The sequence below is a fragment of the Budorcas taxicolor genome, chromosome 8, assembly GCF_023091745.1.
Source record: "Budorcas taxicolor isolate Tak-1 chromosome 8, Takin1.1, whole genome shotgun sequence".
Taxonomy (NCBI): domain Eukaryota; kingdom Metazoa; phylum Chordata; class Mammalia; order Artiodactyla; family Bovidae; genus Budorcas; species Budorcas taxicolor.
In genome coordinates this window covers 49329274-49346253 of record NC_068917.1, presented here as the reverse complement: position 1 = coordinate 49346253, position 16980 = coordinate 49329274, and the positions used below count along the sequence as shown (strand labels likewise).

General features: G+C 38.6%; 1 protein-coding gene across 1 annotated transcript in view; it reads right to left on the bottom strand.

The window, feature by feature from the left end:
• MAMDC2 (MAM domain containing 2) overlaps positions 1–16980 on the bottom strand; it is a 164265-nt gene that overhangs the window by 23325 nt on the left and 123960 nt on the right. The window contains exon 10 of the mRNA XM_052645189.1: positions 608–701. Coding sequence (XP_052501149.1) covers positions 608–701 — 94 coding nt within the window. The remainder of the gene's footprint in view (positions 1–607; positions 702–16980) is intronic.

Below are 16980 nucleotides of genomic sequence, written 5' to 3'. Positions count from 1 at the left end.
GGATACCTTGCGACTTAGGATGCAGTGGTAATTAATAGATAGATACCAATGATCTGGGTTGAGGTACGTATAATTTTCTCATTAGACATAATGTCCAACACATAGCCATAATATTTGTCACTATCATCAATGCTTGGTCCATTGTTTCATTGTCATTTAATCCACTTAGAAAATATTTATTTTATTATGATTTAGAAATGATGTGCTTAGCCTAGTATAGTATAACAATTTCATCAATATAGCTTGAAAATCTGCATTCAAGTAAGGGAAAAACAGTAATCATAACAAGAGTAATTATCAAAGAAGGTATCTGTTTTTAAAGCACTGCTTTGTGCCAGGTCCAAAGCTAGGGTGTTTATATGTGTTATCCTCACTACTCAAGTAGGTATTACCACCTCTCTTATAGGTGAGAATATAGGGGTCAAGTCATGTGCAAAGTCATACATTGCATTTAAGTCATCACTTCTAAATGAGAGAGGCACTTCTGGCAAGAAAAGCAAAGGACAGACTAGCAGAGATTAAACCCATGTGGTATATTATTACAGAAACAGGACATGCCATGAATTGGCCAGGGAAACAAAGAAAGCTGAAATGACAGTCATCTTACCTGGAGACCAGCAGCTTCCCAATTCTATTGTAATGTCATCCAAGGCTACTAGACCACAGTCCCATAAACTTTTGCATAGGCTCATGAAAACCACCTGCAATGAAGAAAAATAAAACTATGAGTTCAGTTAACTGAAAATTGGAAACTCTTACATCCTGGGATGTACATAGCACAACAGGAGTATAGAAGCAAACTACAGGCATGTCTTCACTGTCTGTGAACTACAGATACAGTGGCATGAGTAATGGTTAACCATTTATATATGACCCGGGAATCACTTATTTTTTTCAGCAGAGTCAAGCTCACAATGATATAGTGTATACACTAATGCTGAAATTAGTTTGCATTCTTTAAAGAACTGAGAGAGGAAGGCAAGAGGTTAACTGGGTGACAGAGGAAAATCTGTCAGCTTTTAAATATTTTCCCCCAATAGTCCACAAAGTGTATACAGGATTGATGGCAGTCCAAGCATTTTTACAAACATTTCCAGTGCAGACAGTACTGATTTTTTGGAAGTGACTTTCTTACAACGTGGTTCATTCATCTGGTGAATGAAGTCTCGGTGATTTGCCACCTGAAGACTCAAGTTTCATTTCCAAAGTAAAGATCTACATCCCTGAGTGTTATCACTAATAAAAGCCCTAAATGCAGTTATTTTATCAAGTCAAACATTTTGCATGTGAAGGAAAAATAAATCTCTCTACAACAAATTATTAAGTTCATTGTGCCAAAAAGAGAGAAATGTTTTGGATTTCTTAAATCAATTTAAAAGTCTCCTTTGCATATATAGGATGAGCAAAGAGCACTTTTCGAAACATTTTTGTTAGATTTTCACTGCACTTTGCAGTGTACAAAGTTGCTTCACATGTATAACCTAATGTTTAATGAGCACAAAGTCTCTAGTCCATGCTCAGTCCCTCAAATACAAATCTTAATTCAAAAACAAAGAGATACAATGAAAGAACAACCCAAATTATGAGCAATGAGAACATTTGATTTTTATAGGTTCTTAAACCTAAAAAGCCTAAAAAATTTTTTTAGGTTCTTAAACCTTTTTTAGGTTCAGGATGCAATGTCTTCAATTTACTTGTGCTATTAGTAGGATCCCTTTGGTCTTTGATGATCAGAGCCACCAGAATATAGAATTTACTTAAAAAGAAGCTGAAAAAAATCACATGACAGTTTATCACTATGCAAAATATAAAATGTCTTAGGCCAATATCTTCAGAATAACTAATTATAAGATGTGTAAAAGTTTACTGAACTGGATTCATATTACAATAAATTATAAGAAAAAGACAGTTTAGAGATGTAATAATACATAGCTATGTGTGTGTGTGTTAGTAGCTCAGTCATGTCTGACTCTTTGCAACGCCATGTACGGTAGCCTGCCACACTCCTCTGTCCATGAAATTCTCCAGGCAAGAACACTGGAGTTGGTTGTTATTCCTTTCCAGGAGATCTTCCTGACCCAGGGATTGAAGCTGGGTCTCCTGCATTGCAGGCAGACTTTTGACCCTCTGAGCGACCAAGGGAGCCCTAATATAAAACTGTATGCATCAATATTTACAAGGAATGAACTAAAAGGGGTGTTTCATTTTTTTCATTTAACTTTTGTTAATTTTCTTATCTTTATAGATTCTAGGGATGATCTGACTATGTAAAATATATTATTTGCAGGATTTATACATAGGAACTTATTCTCCATTTACAAAGCAGAGGTCTATGTCATCAGCCCTGAGTGCAATTCCATTTTTATCAGCAATTTTTCTTGTTCTATGGAAGGAATAGTAATCTGCCTTGTAATTTACTGAATTAATTGTGCTGCAGAGAAAAATCTTGGCTTTCTTTTCCTTTGGCAGCTTTAAAGTCTATTTTTGACATGAATAGTGAAAAAGCACTTTTTCAAAAAGATTCTGTGGTACTGAAATGATTCACCGTATAAATTATTACCTAAATAAGACTCAAACATATGGCATGTAAACATATCCTAAAGAGGAGAAATGTTATCATGCTTTCACATGTTTACTATGCCATTATTTTATAATGACCATAAAACCAAGGAAGCAAGCAAACAAACAACCCAAGATTTCAAAAACAGAAGAAATACACAAATCATGGTGCTGCAATCTAAAAAACAGGCCATTATTAACTCTGATGATTTGCAAATATTATTTAGTAGTAGAGAATATATTCCTCTCATAATGTTAAGTGATGAAAGCCGCTGATAATAAAAATAAAATGAGATAAATTACATCTAACATCTAAAAATACATAGGAAAAAACCTTGAAAATTTACTAAATATATAACATTTTATTAGGTTTGAGAAATTATGGGTATTGAATAGAATTTCCTTTTAGTTTCTAAACATTCTTCGATTTTGTTATATTTATAATTGAGAAAAAAGAAGGAATCAAGATATCTATAATTAAGCTGTGAAATAATGGGCTACTGTTTTTCAGATTGGCATTATTTATTGTAGTAGCTATGAGGACACATGGCTATTGAAATTAAAATTAAGTAAAGTTAAAAATTTTCTTTCCTTAAGTGTACTAACCACATTTCAAGTACCCGATAGCCATATATAACCAGTGATCAAGTGAGTTGGTCATAGCAGATTTGTAACATTTCCTCATTGCAGAAAGTTCCACCAGACAGAGCTTCATTTCGGACATTCCAAACAAATTTGTGAACTGTCATAGTGGGTTAAGTGAAACATTAGAGATATTCTGGACAACAGCAGGCCACTAGGTTATTACTGTCTTCGAACTCTGTCCGCACTTAGAGTACTGGCCAGACCACTTGTTGTTCTGTCTGATGTCTGAAGAAAGATTCACAGTCTGCTACGTACTATATTCAAACTATGGCCTCAAAGCGCAGATCTGTTTGGCAGCTGTCTATCAGCATTCCAACATACAAAAGAAACCTGACAAGATCATTTGTTTGCTCTAACACATTGGATTTCCACCCTGCCATTAATAGCGATGATAATGTCAGTTCCTATTCTTGTGCTGCCATCTTTCATTTTGAGGGCTACTTGAGGTGGAGAGGTTATTTTAGGGTAGATGATGACTGGGTAAGCTTATGACTGGGCCTGGCTGCAATAGACAAAGAGAAAGTCAAACATTTTGGTCTGTTCTTAAGAACTCTGTCCTGGGTCCTGTTAAGAATGTGACAAGAAAAAAATTCCCCATAGTCTAAATTCTTAAGGGGACTGACCTCTTGTTTAATTACAGATCTTAAAAAAAAAAAACCAACAACAGTGTTTATTTCATTTTAGGCAGTATTTCAAAGCAGACAATACCTCTAAAGACTGGGAAAAAGATCTCAGGCAACTCAAATGTATACTATAGTATCTATTTGAAAGAGGAGAAGAGGGACAAAGTAAACTGCTGTCCCTTAGACAGATCTTCTTGATTTTATGCAAAACTCTTAAAAGTTAGGAGCAAATTAGACTTGTGTAAATCAGTTTGTTTTAGTGTACTAAAGGTTCCACTCCTTTGGGACTAGTGATACATTAAAATTTTTGTTTTGATAGAGATTAATTGTTGAAAAAACTTAGCTAGACTAATTTTGGAAGGCAAATAGGCAGTGAATGGAGAGCTATAAACGCACATTTGCAAACAAATCATTTTAAATATAGTCAAGTAAGGTTAAAAAACATGATTTAACTTACTTTTTATCATACTAAAAATAGACATTATACATGCTCATTTATCTACAGTAAGGTGTTCCAGTCTTAGCACTACTGATGTTTTGGGTCAGATAATTTTTTGTTGTGAGAGGTGCCCTGTGCATTGCAGGATGTTAAGCATTCCTGGTCTCTACTCACTGGATACCAATATCACTCCCAAAATCATAACAATAAAAAAAAAAATGTCTCCAGATGCCCAGACATGCCCCCTGGGGAATGTGGGGGGGCAGGGAAAAATTTTGTCTGGCTGAGAACCACTGGTTAAGGGTAGCAGATAACTGTATGGATTATCAAACCCCATTTGCTAAATTCCTATAATGTGTATTCCTATTGCCTCCCTATGTGAGGCACTTTCAGATCTGTTACCCCCTTGGATTCTCAGTTTCAACCTGTTCATTCTCCCGGGTCAGTTGTTTATATTTTAAAAGCAGACTAGATTGAATTAGTTTGCTCTTCCTCACACCATCAGGTGGTAGCTCTAATGAGCATGAAATATCCTTAAGCCCTAGAAACAAAAGGCAAAGGAACAAAACAGCAAGGGAGATGAACTAACTCTCCAGCTGAATAATCATCACCAAGTCAATCAGGGCTTCGCTGTTTCAATTTCCTATTTCAAAAAAATTCGAATTGTCAAAGGGGAATAGAATCTCTTCTTTGTTTTCACTCGTCTCCCTTTCAAAAAAGAAAGATCTACTCCCTCAAAATAAAATGATGACAGGGAGCAGATCTGAAGCGTTAGGGTAACTGAGCAAACATTCCTCATAGTATACAAATTATAATTCTCTCTTAAAGTTATCTTTTTTTTTTTTCCCAAGGAGTGGGAACAGTGGGGTGGAGGGAGAGTCTGTACAGACATCCAGCTACAAGGCTGCCTTAGTCTGATGGTCTAGACTGCTGCTAAACCAGTAAAAGTCCAGAGAAGTTCCTGGTTAAAGTATGAGGGAGAGGAAAAGTAGAGAAACAGATAAGTCAGGAACTTATTTTCTCAAACCAGATCAACTGGATTTTTAAAAAATAATTAGGATTACTAATTTTAACTTTATTAAGTGTCATATTTTAAGTGGTACCCGACACAATAAATAGGATTTTGCTGAGGGAGGGAAGATATGAAGCTTTGCAGGGAACTGTGGAATATATAACAACAAACTTTTGTTGTGTAGTTAAAAACATATGGTTAGTATTAAACAGCTCAACATTAGCTGAATTGACTGGTTTTTCACTGTCTTTTAAAGTACTGGGTTGGCCAAAAAGTTTGTTTGGGATTTTCCATTGGAAAATCCTCAGTGAACTTGTTGGCCAACCCAATAGTTTCAGGGCCTTCTGAAGACACATGGTTGGCCAGATTGCTGGATTAATCCACCACCTACTTTACCAATTGAAGAGCCCAATGTAGGCCTATAATTAGAATGTAAATGATAGTTTCCAGAAATGGCCTCCTATCTTCACATAGAAACATTTCAATCCTATGCCAACAATACCATAAAATACTCAAGTTCACAAAACAAACTTAGGTTGTTATAAGTGGTAGGCCTCAATAATTTACCAGAGGGTTTGATTCTGGGTTAAATTTAACTTCTCTTCTGATGAAGTTTCAAGTCTTTTGGAATCACTTGCACAGATAAATGTGGAAATGGTGACTACAGAGTTGGTAGAATAATTATTCACTAAATTACTATAATCCAGTCAGTGAAGTTCCAGAGCCCTTCATTAAGATGGTATTGACACAACTGCAGGATATACGATACTGTATAATGCAACAGCATTCATTTAACAATTTGACAATAAATTGTAAGAGAATTAAAACAATATAAAAAAAAAACAAAGCAAAACAAAAATTCTGACATTAGACACTTGGCTAAAAAGATGGAATTTTCACAGATCTCTAAGGACAGACTGAGTGGAGCTTTATCTAGAAAAATGAGCGTAAGACTTTAATATTTTTAGAATCCCAGCCATGTTTGGGGAAATAGTTGCTGAACTCTAATAGCATGCCTCTTGTAGATACTATATTTGGTCTTCAGATCCCACAAAAGGCAGAATGACCATGTGTTTTTAAATAAGTCTTTAGCTGACCAACCCTTTTTCTTAAAAGATCCATCTGGTTTTGGTTTTGTCTTTTTTAAAAGACCCATCTGATTTAATTCTGCTCTTGGGTTTCACAAGCAACAAAGGTTGAGCAGCTTCCAGCTTTACCCGGCATGAGTCCTTCTGCTCATAGAAGTCTTCTGTTTTAGGGTAGAGGGCGCCCTGTGGTAGATTTGCAGCCCTGCAGCCAAAGATTTTCATGGCTGTTTGGGTGGTAAACACCCACATAACTCAGTTTAGTGATTGACATTATTTTCAAATCATTTGGTCACAGAAAAGGGAAAGGAGACCTCAGAAGAGACCTCAGAATCAGACATTTTTTAGAATGAGGAAAAGAGAGACCCTATGATATGAACTCAAGGTCATAAAATAGCCAGCTGTAGACCTAAGCATGAAATATCATACTCTGAATGTCTGATAGAGCATATTTCATTATACCAATCAGCTCATTTTCTCCTTTTCACTTTAGGTATTTTAAAATATGATTATGAAAGGCTCAAAACTCCCCAGTTAACAGCATAATTAATAGCAGTGGACAAGTATGTCTCTGAACAGCATTTAGAACTAGCTTCCCGTCATTTTGCCTTATGTATGTTATAAACAGTTTTTGGTCACCTGATGCCAGAACCTGAATCTTACATCAGTTGGGACTAAATTTCATGGCTGGTGATTGGTGAAACCTCTCCTCTCCACAGGAGATGCTCCCTCACCTCAGTGATATCCTTCTCTCTCTTAGCTGATGACCTTATATTTGCTCCACGTGGAAAATTTACTTCACACAGAAAAAAATGAGGAAAAAATGCCCTCAACTCCCCACATCTACACCTTCAATCTTATCTTCATTTGCACTCATTTTCACTTCCTTTCCTTTGTTTTGGAAGCAAGGTCTGTCTGACTCCAAAGTTCATGTTCCTCTTTTTCTGGGACATAGATCCTGTACAATCCTGACAACTAGTATTGGGGGTCTAAATGGAAAATAAACATGAAAAGCCTCTGAAAAAATGAACATCAGACAAAAGCAAGATGGTATCATTTTTAGTGTTTTAAGGTCTAATTCCACACCAAAGTAATGAGGACATAATTACATATAATATTCCTATAAACTTTTCATCATTAGTAAAGGAAATAGGTGTGAATGCCTTCCTCAACATACAATGTGGTTTATCTCTGGTCAACCTTCCTTAGGGAGGACCTCTAGTTAAACACTTTCCTGACCAACATAATGTAAGGACCAATTTATTTATTATGGATGGAGATCAAAATACAGACCTATTGTGACTACTTGGATACAGATATAAAATGTCGGTCTTTCCAGAAGACTCAGAGAATACAATCAACTGCAAAAAAGGTGGAATCTATGTTTTTGCCTTGACTCTCAAGGGCTCACCCTTGCTCTGTATGAATTTTTCTGGGTCAGGAGAAGACAGTGACTTTAACTAATACCCAAATAATGACTTCACTCTGCTTGTGTATGAACCATAGAGACAGTTGTGGGTCTAATTTTCATTGATTCCCAGGGAAAAGTGGAGATCCTTGATACAGAGCTGTGACTAAAAGCTCATATAATGTTAAGCCCCTTTTAGCTGTGTCACGAATTACTTAACCAACATCTACAATTACGCTGATTTCACGAGCTAGCAAGGGAATGCCCCAAATCCTTCAAGCTGGGCTTCAACAGTATGTGAACAGAGAACTTCCAGATATACAAGCTAAATTTAGAAAAGACAGAAGGACCAGATATCAAATTGCCAAAATCCATTTGATTACAGAAAAAGCAAGAAAATTTCAGAAAAGTATCTCCTTTTGCTTCACTGACTACACTAAAGCCTTTGACTGTGTGGATCACAGCAAACTGTGGAAAATTCTTAAAGAGATGGGAATGCCAGGCCACCTTACCTGCCTCCTGAAAAACCTGTATGCAGGTCAAGAGGCAACAGTTAGGACCAGACAAGGAACAATGGACTGGCTCCAAATTGGGAAAGGAGTACGCCAAGGTTGTATATTGTCACCTTGATTATTTAACTTATATGCAAAGTACATCAAGCAAAATGCCAGGCTGGATGAATCACAAGCTGGAATCAAGATTGCTAGGAGAAACAGCAACAACCTCAGATATGCAGATGACATTTCTACCCTAATGGCAGAAAGCAAAGAGAAACTAAAGAGCCTCTTGATGAAGGTGAAAGAGGAGAGTGAAAAATCCGGCTTAAAATTCAGCATTCTAAAAACTAAGATCATGGCATCTGGTCCCATCACTTCATGGCAGATAGATGGGGACAAAATTAAAACAGTGGCAGGTTTTCTTTTCCTGGACTCTAAAATCATTGCAGACAGAGACTTCAGCTATGAAATTAAAACATGCTTGCTCCTTGGAAGAAAAGCTTTGACAAATCTAGATAGCATATTAAAAAGCAGAGACATAATTTGCCAACAAAGGTCCATCTAGTCAAAGCTATTGTTTTTCCAGTAGTCATGTAGGAATGTGAGAGGTTGACCATAAAGAAGGCTGTGCTGTGCTGTGCTTAGCTGCTCAGTCAAGTCTGACTCTTTGTGACCCAATGGACTGTAGCCCCCCAGGATCCTCTGTCCATGGGGATTCTCCAGGCAAGAATACTGGAATGAGTTGCCATACCCTCCTCCAGGGGATCTTCCCAATTCAGGGATCAAACCCAGGTCTCCCACATTGCAGGCAGATTCTTTACCAGCTGAGCCACCAAAGAAACCCAAGAAAAGCAGAATGGGTAGCCTATCCCTTCTCCAGTGGATCTTCCTGACCCAGGAATCAAATTGGGGTCTCCTGCATTGCAGGCGGATTCTTTATTAGCTGAGCTACAGGGAAGCCCAAAGAAGGCTGAGCACCAAAGAATTGTTTTTGAACTATGATGCTGGAGAAGACTTTTTTAAAAAGTCCCTTGGACAGCAAAGAGATCAAGCCAGTCACTTCTAAAGGAAATCAATCCTGAATATTCATTAGAAGGACTGATGCTGAAACTGAAGCTCCAATAATTTGGCCACCTGATGTGATGAGCCAACTCATTGGAAAAGACTCTGATGCTAGGAAAGATTGAGGGCAGGAAGAGAAGGGAGTGACAGAGGATGAGATGGTTGAACAGCATCACTGACTCAATGGACACGAGTTTGAGCAAACTCCAGAAGATAGTGAAGGACAGAGAATCCTGGTGTACTGCAGTCCATGGGATCACAAGGAATCAGACATGATTCAGTGACTGCACAACAACAGATAGATGGGCTTTCCTGGTAGCTCAGTTGGTAAAGAATCCATCTGCAATGCAGGAGACCTAAGTTTGATCACTGGGCTGGGAAGATCCTTTGGAGAAGGAAATGGCAACCCACTCCAGTACTCTTGCCTGGAAATCCCATGGACAGAGGAATCTGGAGGGCTACAGTCCATGGAGTCGCAAGCACAACAGTTGGACATGACTGAGCAACTACACCACCACCACCATACACTACATAGCAGCTTCCAGTTTCTCAGTATTACTAACAGTGCTTGATAAATGTGGTAGGTAGATCTTTGTACATAACTACGATCATTTCCTTATGATAAATTCCTAGAAGTAGAATGGTTATCTCTAAAAATTTGCATAATTGGGTCTTTCTTTTTGGTACATATAATTTAATTGTCATCTAGTAAGATTATATTGAGCTTCCCAGGTGGCTCAGTGGTAAAGAATTGACCTACCAGTGCAGGAGTCACAGGTTTGATTCCTGGATCAGAAGATCCCCTGGAGGAGGAAATGGCAACCCATTCCAGTATTCTTGCCTGGAAAATTCGATGGACAGAAGAGCCTAGTGGGTTACTGTCCATGAGGTCACAAAGAATGGGACATGTCTTAGTGACTCAACAATATTACATCAATTTACTATCACACTAGAGCTTATGAGAATTTTTATTTCCTTGAAATCTCACCTCTCTATGGCAATTCTTTATATATCATATACTTAAATTTGTGGGATCCCCTGGTGGCTCAGACGGTAAATAATCTGTCTGTAATGTGGGAGACATGGGTTCAATCCCTGAGTTATGTAGCTAAATACATAAATATTTAACAAATGTCTATAACTCATATATATATATATTTTGGGGCCTAAATGAAAGATCAATTTTCAAACTGATAAATTAAACAATATGAATATGAATGCAGCTATTAATACAAATACACTTCTTCAAAGTATTATATTTTTAAAATATCTTTATCCATTTGATGGACAAATGTACTGTTTTGCTACTTTTCAGATTTCTTTGGTTATAAATGAAGTTGGACATGTTTGCATATTTATTTTCTAGTAATGGCCCTTTTCTTCTGATTTGCCTGTATATATTCATTGTCCACTTTCCTATTGCTTAGTTCATCTTTTGTTTATTGATTTATTAGAGAAAATTTAAATCTTAAACATATTAGGAGTTTGTCATATATGTTGCAAACTTTTTTTTCTGGCTTGATATTTGCCTTTCAGACATGTTTATGAGGCAATCCTTACTTGGAGAAAGAAGTTAAGGGAGAACTAAATGTCTTGGCTTGGAGACTGAGATGAACTAGGCAGGCCACAAACAGTAATGATGCATCCTTGACCATTGCATACATTCCCATGTAAGTTGATGTTGAATAGAAAATAGGACTTCATGACCCTTCAGGGTGTGGTGGCAGATGCCATTGGGTAGAGGCTTGTAGACTGCCTGGAGAGAGACTTCCACTGGAGTTATGCACTGCAAAGAGAGACCACAAAGCTTCCAGAGAACAAGAGAGGGAAAAAAGATGGAAATATCTATGCAGAAGGAAATAAGGTGTTCTTCCATGCAGGAAAGCAGAGTCTTCACTAATGTGTGAATTGTCAATTTCCAAGTAAGTGAATTGAGCTTATACCTAAAGTGTACAGGAAATACCTAAATGATCTGTGAGTTCAGAAAATCAGAGGATCTCCAGAGAATCTCAGTGTGAGCATTAAAATCAATATTGTCTCATCCAAAATACTTGCAAAAAGGTAAAATGGTTGTCTGAGGAGGCCTTACAAATAGCTGTGAATAGAAGAGAAGCAAAAGGCAAAGGAGGAAAGCAAAGATATACCCATTTGAATGCAGTTTCAAAGAAGAGCAAGGAAAGGTAAGAAAGCCTTCCTCAGTAATCAGTGCAAAGAAATAGAGGAAAACAATAGAATGGCAGTTGCCAACATCTGCTGGATCATCGGAAAAGCAAGAAAGTTCCAGAGAAACATCTATTTCTGCTTTATTGACTATGCTAAAGCCTTTGACTGTGTGGATCACAATAAACTGTGGAAAATTCTGAAAGAGATGGGCATACCAGACCACCTGACCTGCCTCTTGAGAAACCTGTATGCAGGTCAGGAAGCAAAGTTAGAACCAGACATGGAACAACAGACTGGTTCCAAAGAGGAAAAGGAGTATGTCAAGGCTGTATATTGTCACTCTGCTTATTTAACTTATATGCAGAGTACATCATGAGAAATGCTGGGCTGGAAGAAACACAAGCTAGAATCAAGATTGCCAGGAGAAATATCATTAACCTCAGATATGCAGATGACACCACCCTTATGGCAGAAAGTGAAGAGGAACTAAAAAGCCTCTTGATGAAAGTAAAAGAGGAGGGTGAAAAAGTTGGCTTAAAGCTCAACATTCAGAGAAAATGAAGATCATGACATCCAGTCTCATCACTTCATGGCAGATAAATGGGGAAACAGTGGAAACAGTGTCAGACTTTATTTTGGGGGGCTCCAAAATCACTGCAGATGGTGAATGCAGTCATGAAATTAAAAGATGCTTACTCCTTGGAAGGAAAGTTATGACCAACCTAGATAGCATATATTCAAAAGCAGAGACATTACTTTGCCAACAAAGGTCCGTCTAGTCAAGGCTATGGTTTTTCCAGTAGTCATGTATGGATGTGAGAGTTGGACTGTGAAGAAAGCCGAGTGCTGAAGAATTTTGAACTGTGGTGTTGGAGAAGTCTCTTGAGAGTCCCTTGGACTGCAAGGAGATCCAACCAGTCCATCCTAAAGGAAATCAGTCCTGAAAATTCATTGGAAAGACTGATGCTGAAGCTGAAACTCCAATACTTTGGCTACATGATGTGAAGAGCTGACTCATTGCAAAAGACCCTGATTCTGGGAAAGATTGAAGGCAGGAGCAGAAGGGGACAATAGAGGATGATGATTGGATGGCATCACCGACTCACTGGACATGAGTTTGAGCAAATTCCAGGAGTTGGCAATGGACAGGGAGGCCTGGTGTGCTACCGTCCATGGGGTCGCAGAGTTGGACACGACTGAGCAACTGAACTGAAGTGACTGAAAATACTTGAGAAAAGATTCCCTAAAAATCCACCCATTATGAAATACCAGATTAGGAATTTGGAAGTGTGGAGGGAGGTAGTGTTCATAGGCTCATAAACAACCTTTGGAATAAATATTTGCCTAAATTAAGCTTATTTATAAGACTATGGGGAAAGAATATCTCAGATATTTCCATGTTGCTGCAAGGATGAATGTGTTAATCCAGCAATATTCCATGAAATTAATTCCTTGGGAAAGTCAAGTAAGAATGCACTGGCATGAACATCACCCTCATGTAAGCTGTGTTAGCAACTACCAGTTGTGCTAGTCAGCCTTTCCAGTCATTCCCCTATAAACTGATGTGAAACACAGAAGCCCAACAACGAATATCTGAAAGGAAATGAAAGAGAAGGAAAACCAGAGTAGATTAACTCTGCCTTACTCATATTTAAAATAATTTATAATTTCTGTACTGACAACTGACACTGAGTTTTGCTTGGAAAAACTCAACAGTAGGCTCCTTTCCCATACTTAGCTCCTCTATCCAATTTCACATTAAAACTTATTCCACTTGACAGTATAATTTTCCTGGCTCTGTATATGGAACTATCTTAATCTATTCTAAAATGTGTTGATTATCTTGTCAGAAATTAACGATCCTGCTATTTCTACTTTGCACTCAGCTGTCCTGCTTTAATTATGCTGGAACATTAATATCCTGGAGCAGCCATTTCCCAGTGTTCCCAGACATCATGAAATATGATAGGAAATTTATCTTTTCTCATATATCTTGTCTACACATTGACTTTCTTGTTCCTTAGTCCCTTTATAGCAGGGTGTCTTGTTATTAAATAGGCATCTAAATCTATCCAGAAATTTACTAGACCTGCTCTTCTATCTGAGTGAACTGCTAAGTGTCATCTTTAAAAATTTCAGAACCCTAGATATTTTATATCTAGTGGCATTTCCATTATTAAAAGGCAAAGTGAAAAGGAAGATTTTAAAAGCAGAAATCCAAAACACAGACTTAAATTTCATTGATGTTTTGCTAAAACAAAAAGATTGTGAGAGAAAATAAACAGAGAAAGCTATGCCCAAGGACAGTGCTGCATGATATTAAAAAACATTTTTTGATGCTAAGATGCTTAAAAATATCTTAAAGAAGGTAGAAGAGACTTAGCAGACATAAGGAAACATGTTTTCATTTCATAGAGAGGTGACATGGCATTCTGATTTGCCAAGTGTGTGCATGCATGCTCAGTTGCTCAGTCATGTTCAACTCTTTTGTGACCCCCAAGGACCAGAGTCAGCCAGCCTCCTCTGTCCAGGGGATTTTTCAGGCAAGAATACTGTAGTGGGTTGCCATTTCCTCCCCTAGGGGATCTTCCCAACCCAGGGATGGAAATCACCTCTCCTGCACATCTCCAGCATTGGCAGATTCTTTACCATCTGAGCCACCTGGGAAGCCTCCTGATTTATCGTGACATGAAGCCAAGTCTTCCTATTCCTGACTGGGATCTGTTATTTGCATAATCTCAATCTAACAAAACACAAATTAATGACTTGTACAAGATTCAAAGAGGAAGGGACTCTTGAGATGGACTTTGAGAGAAAGGTGATTTTCTCAGGTTGGTTCCTGCAGCATGATCAATGAAAACTATTTGCTGTTGATGAATCAAAATTTTCCAAGCTAGGCTTCACCAGTACGTGAACTGAGAACTTCCAGATGTTTCAGTTCAGTTCAGTCACTCAGTCATGTCCGACTCTTTGCGACCCCATGAATTGCAGCACACCAGGCCTCCCTGTCCATCACCAACTCAAACTCACGTCCATCGAGTCAGTGATGCCATCCAGCCATCTCATCCTCTGTCGTTCCCTTCTCCTGCTGCCCCCAATCCCTCCCAGCATCAGAGTCTTTTCCAATGAGTCAACTCTTTGCATGAGGTGGCCAAAGTATTGGAGTTTCAGCCTCAACATCAGTCCTTCCAAAGAACACCCAGGACTGATCTCATTTAGAATGGACTGGTTGGATCTCCTTGCAGTCCAAGGGACTCTCAAGAGTCTTATCCAACACCACAGTCCAAAAGCATCAATTCTTTGGTGCTCAGCTTTCTTCACAGTCCAACTCTCACATCCATACATGACCACTGGAAAAACCATAGCCTTGACCAGATGGACCTTTGTTGGCAAAGTAATGGTTCTGCTTTTTAATATGCTATCTAGGTTGGTCACAACTTTCCTTCCAAGGAGTAAGCGTCTTTTAATTTCATGACTGCAGTCACCATCTGCAGTGATTTGGAGCCCCCCAAAATAAAGTCTGACACTGTTTCCACTGTTTACCCATCTATTTCCATTGAAGTGATGGGACCAGATGCCATGATCTTCGTTTTCTGAATGTTGAGCTTTAAGCCAACCTTTTCACTCTCCTCTTTCACTTGCATCAAGAGGCTTTCTAGTTCCTCTTCACTTTCTGCCATAAGGGTGGTGTCATCTGCATAGCTGAGGTTATTGATATTTCTCCTGGCAATCTTGATTCCACCTTGTGCTTCTTCCAGCCCAGAGTTTCTCATGATATACTCTGCATATAAGTTAAATAAGCAAGGTTACAATATACAGCCTTGACATACTCCTTTTCCTCTTTGGAACCAGTCTGTTGTTCCATGTCCCGTTCTAACTGTTGCTTCCTGACCCACATACAGATTTCTCAAGAGGCAGGTCAGGTGGTCTGGTATTCCCATCTCTTTAAGAATCTTCCACAGTTTATTGTGATCCACACAGTCAAAGGCTTTGGCATAGTCAACAAGGCAGAAGTAGATGTTTTCCTGGAACTCTCTTGCTTTTTTGATGATCCAGTGGATGTTGGCAATTTGATCTATGGTTCCTCTGCCTTTTCTAAAACCAGCTTGAACATCAGGAAGTTCACGGTTCACGTATTGCTGAAGCCTGGCTTGGGGAATTTTGATCATTACTAGCATGTGAGATGAGTGCAACTGTGTGATAGTTTGAGCATTCTTTTAAGCTGCATTTAGAAAAGGCAGAAGAATCAGAAATCAAATTGCCAACATCCATTAGATCATAGAAAAAGCAAGAGAATTACAGAAAAACATCTGCTTCTGCTTCATTGACTATGCTAAAGCCTTTGACTGTGTGGATCACAACAAACTGGAAAATTCTTAAAGGGATGGGAGTATCAGACCACCTTACCTGCCTCCTGAGAAATCTGTATGCAGGTCAAGAAGCAATAGCTAGAACCAGACATGGAACAACAGACTGGTTACAAATTGGGAAAGGAGTACATCAAGGCTGTATTTTGGTCAATTCACTTATTTAACTTGTATGCAGAGCCCATCATGTAAAATGATGGGCTGGATGAAGCACAAGCTGGAATCAAGATTGCTAGGGGAAATATCAATAATCTCAGATATGCCGATGACACCACACTTATGGCAGACCTTGAAGCAGAATTAAAGAGCCCATTGATGAAAGTGAAAGAAGAGAGTGAAAAAGTGGGCTTAAAACTCAACATTCAAAAAACAAAGATCATGGCATCCAGTTCCATCACTTCGAGGCAAATAGATGGGGAAACAATGGAAACAGTGACAGAATTTATTTTGGGGGGCTCCAAAATCACTGCAGATAGTGACTGCAGCCACGAAATTAAAAGATGCTTGCTCCTTGGAAGAAAAGTTATGACCAACCTAGATAGCATATTAAAAAGCAGAGACATTACTTTGCCAACAAAGGCCCATCTAGTCAAGGCTATGGTTTTTCCAGTAGTCACGCATGGATGTGAGAGTTGGATCATAAAGAAAGCTGAGCATCAAAGAATTGATGCTTTTGAACTGTGGTGTTTGAGGATGCTCTTGAGAGTCTCTTGTACTGCAAGGAGATCAAACCAGTCCATCCTAAAGGACATCAGTCCTGGGTGTTCATTGGAAGGACTGATGCTGAAACTGAAGCTCCAATACTTTGGCCACCAGATGCAAAGAACTGACTCATTGGAAAAGACCCTGATGCTGGGAAAGATTGAAGGCAGGAGGAGAAGGAGGTGACAGAGCATGAGAGGTTGATGGCATCTCTAACTTGATGGACATGAGTTTGAGCAAGCTCCAGGAGTTGGTGATGGACAGGAAGGCCTGGCATGCTGCAGTTCATGGGGTCAAAAAGAATTGGACGTGACTGAGCAACTGAACTGAAATCCTTTGAGGAAGCAGTGGGGGAGTAAGGCAAGGATTTGAAGGATGAGAAACTGCACTGAATCCTAGACAGTAATTGAAAACATTT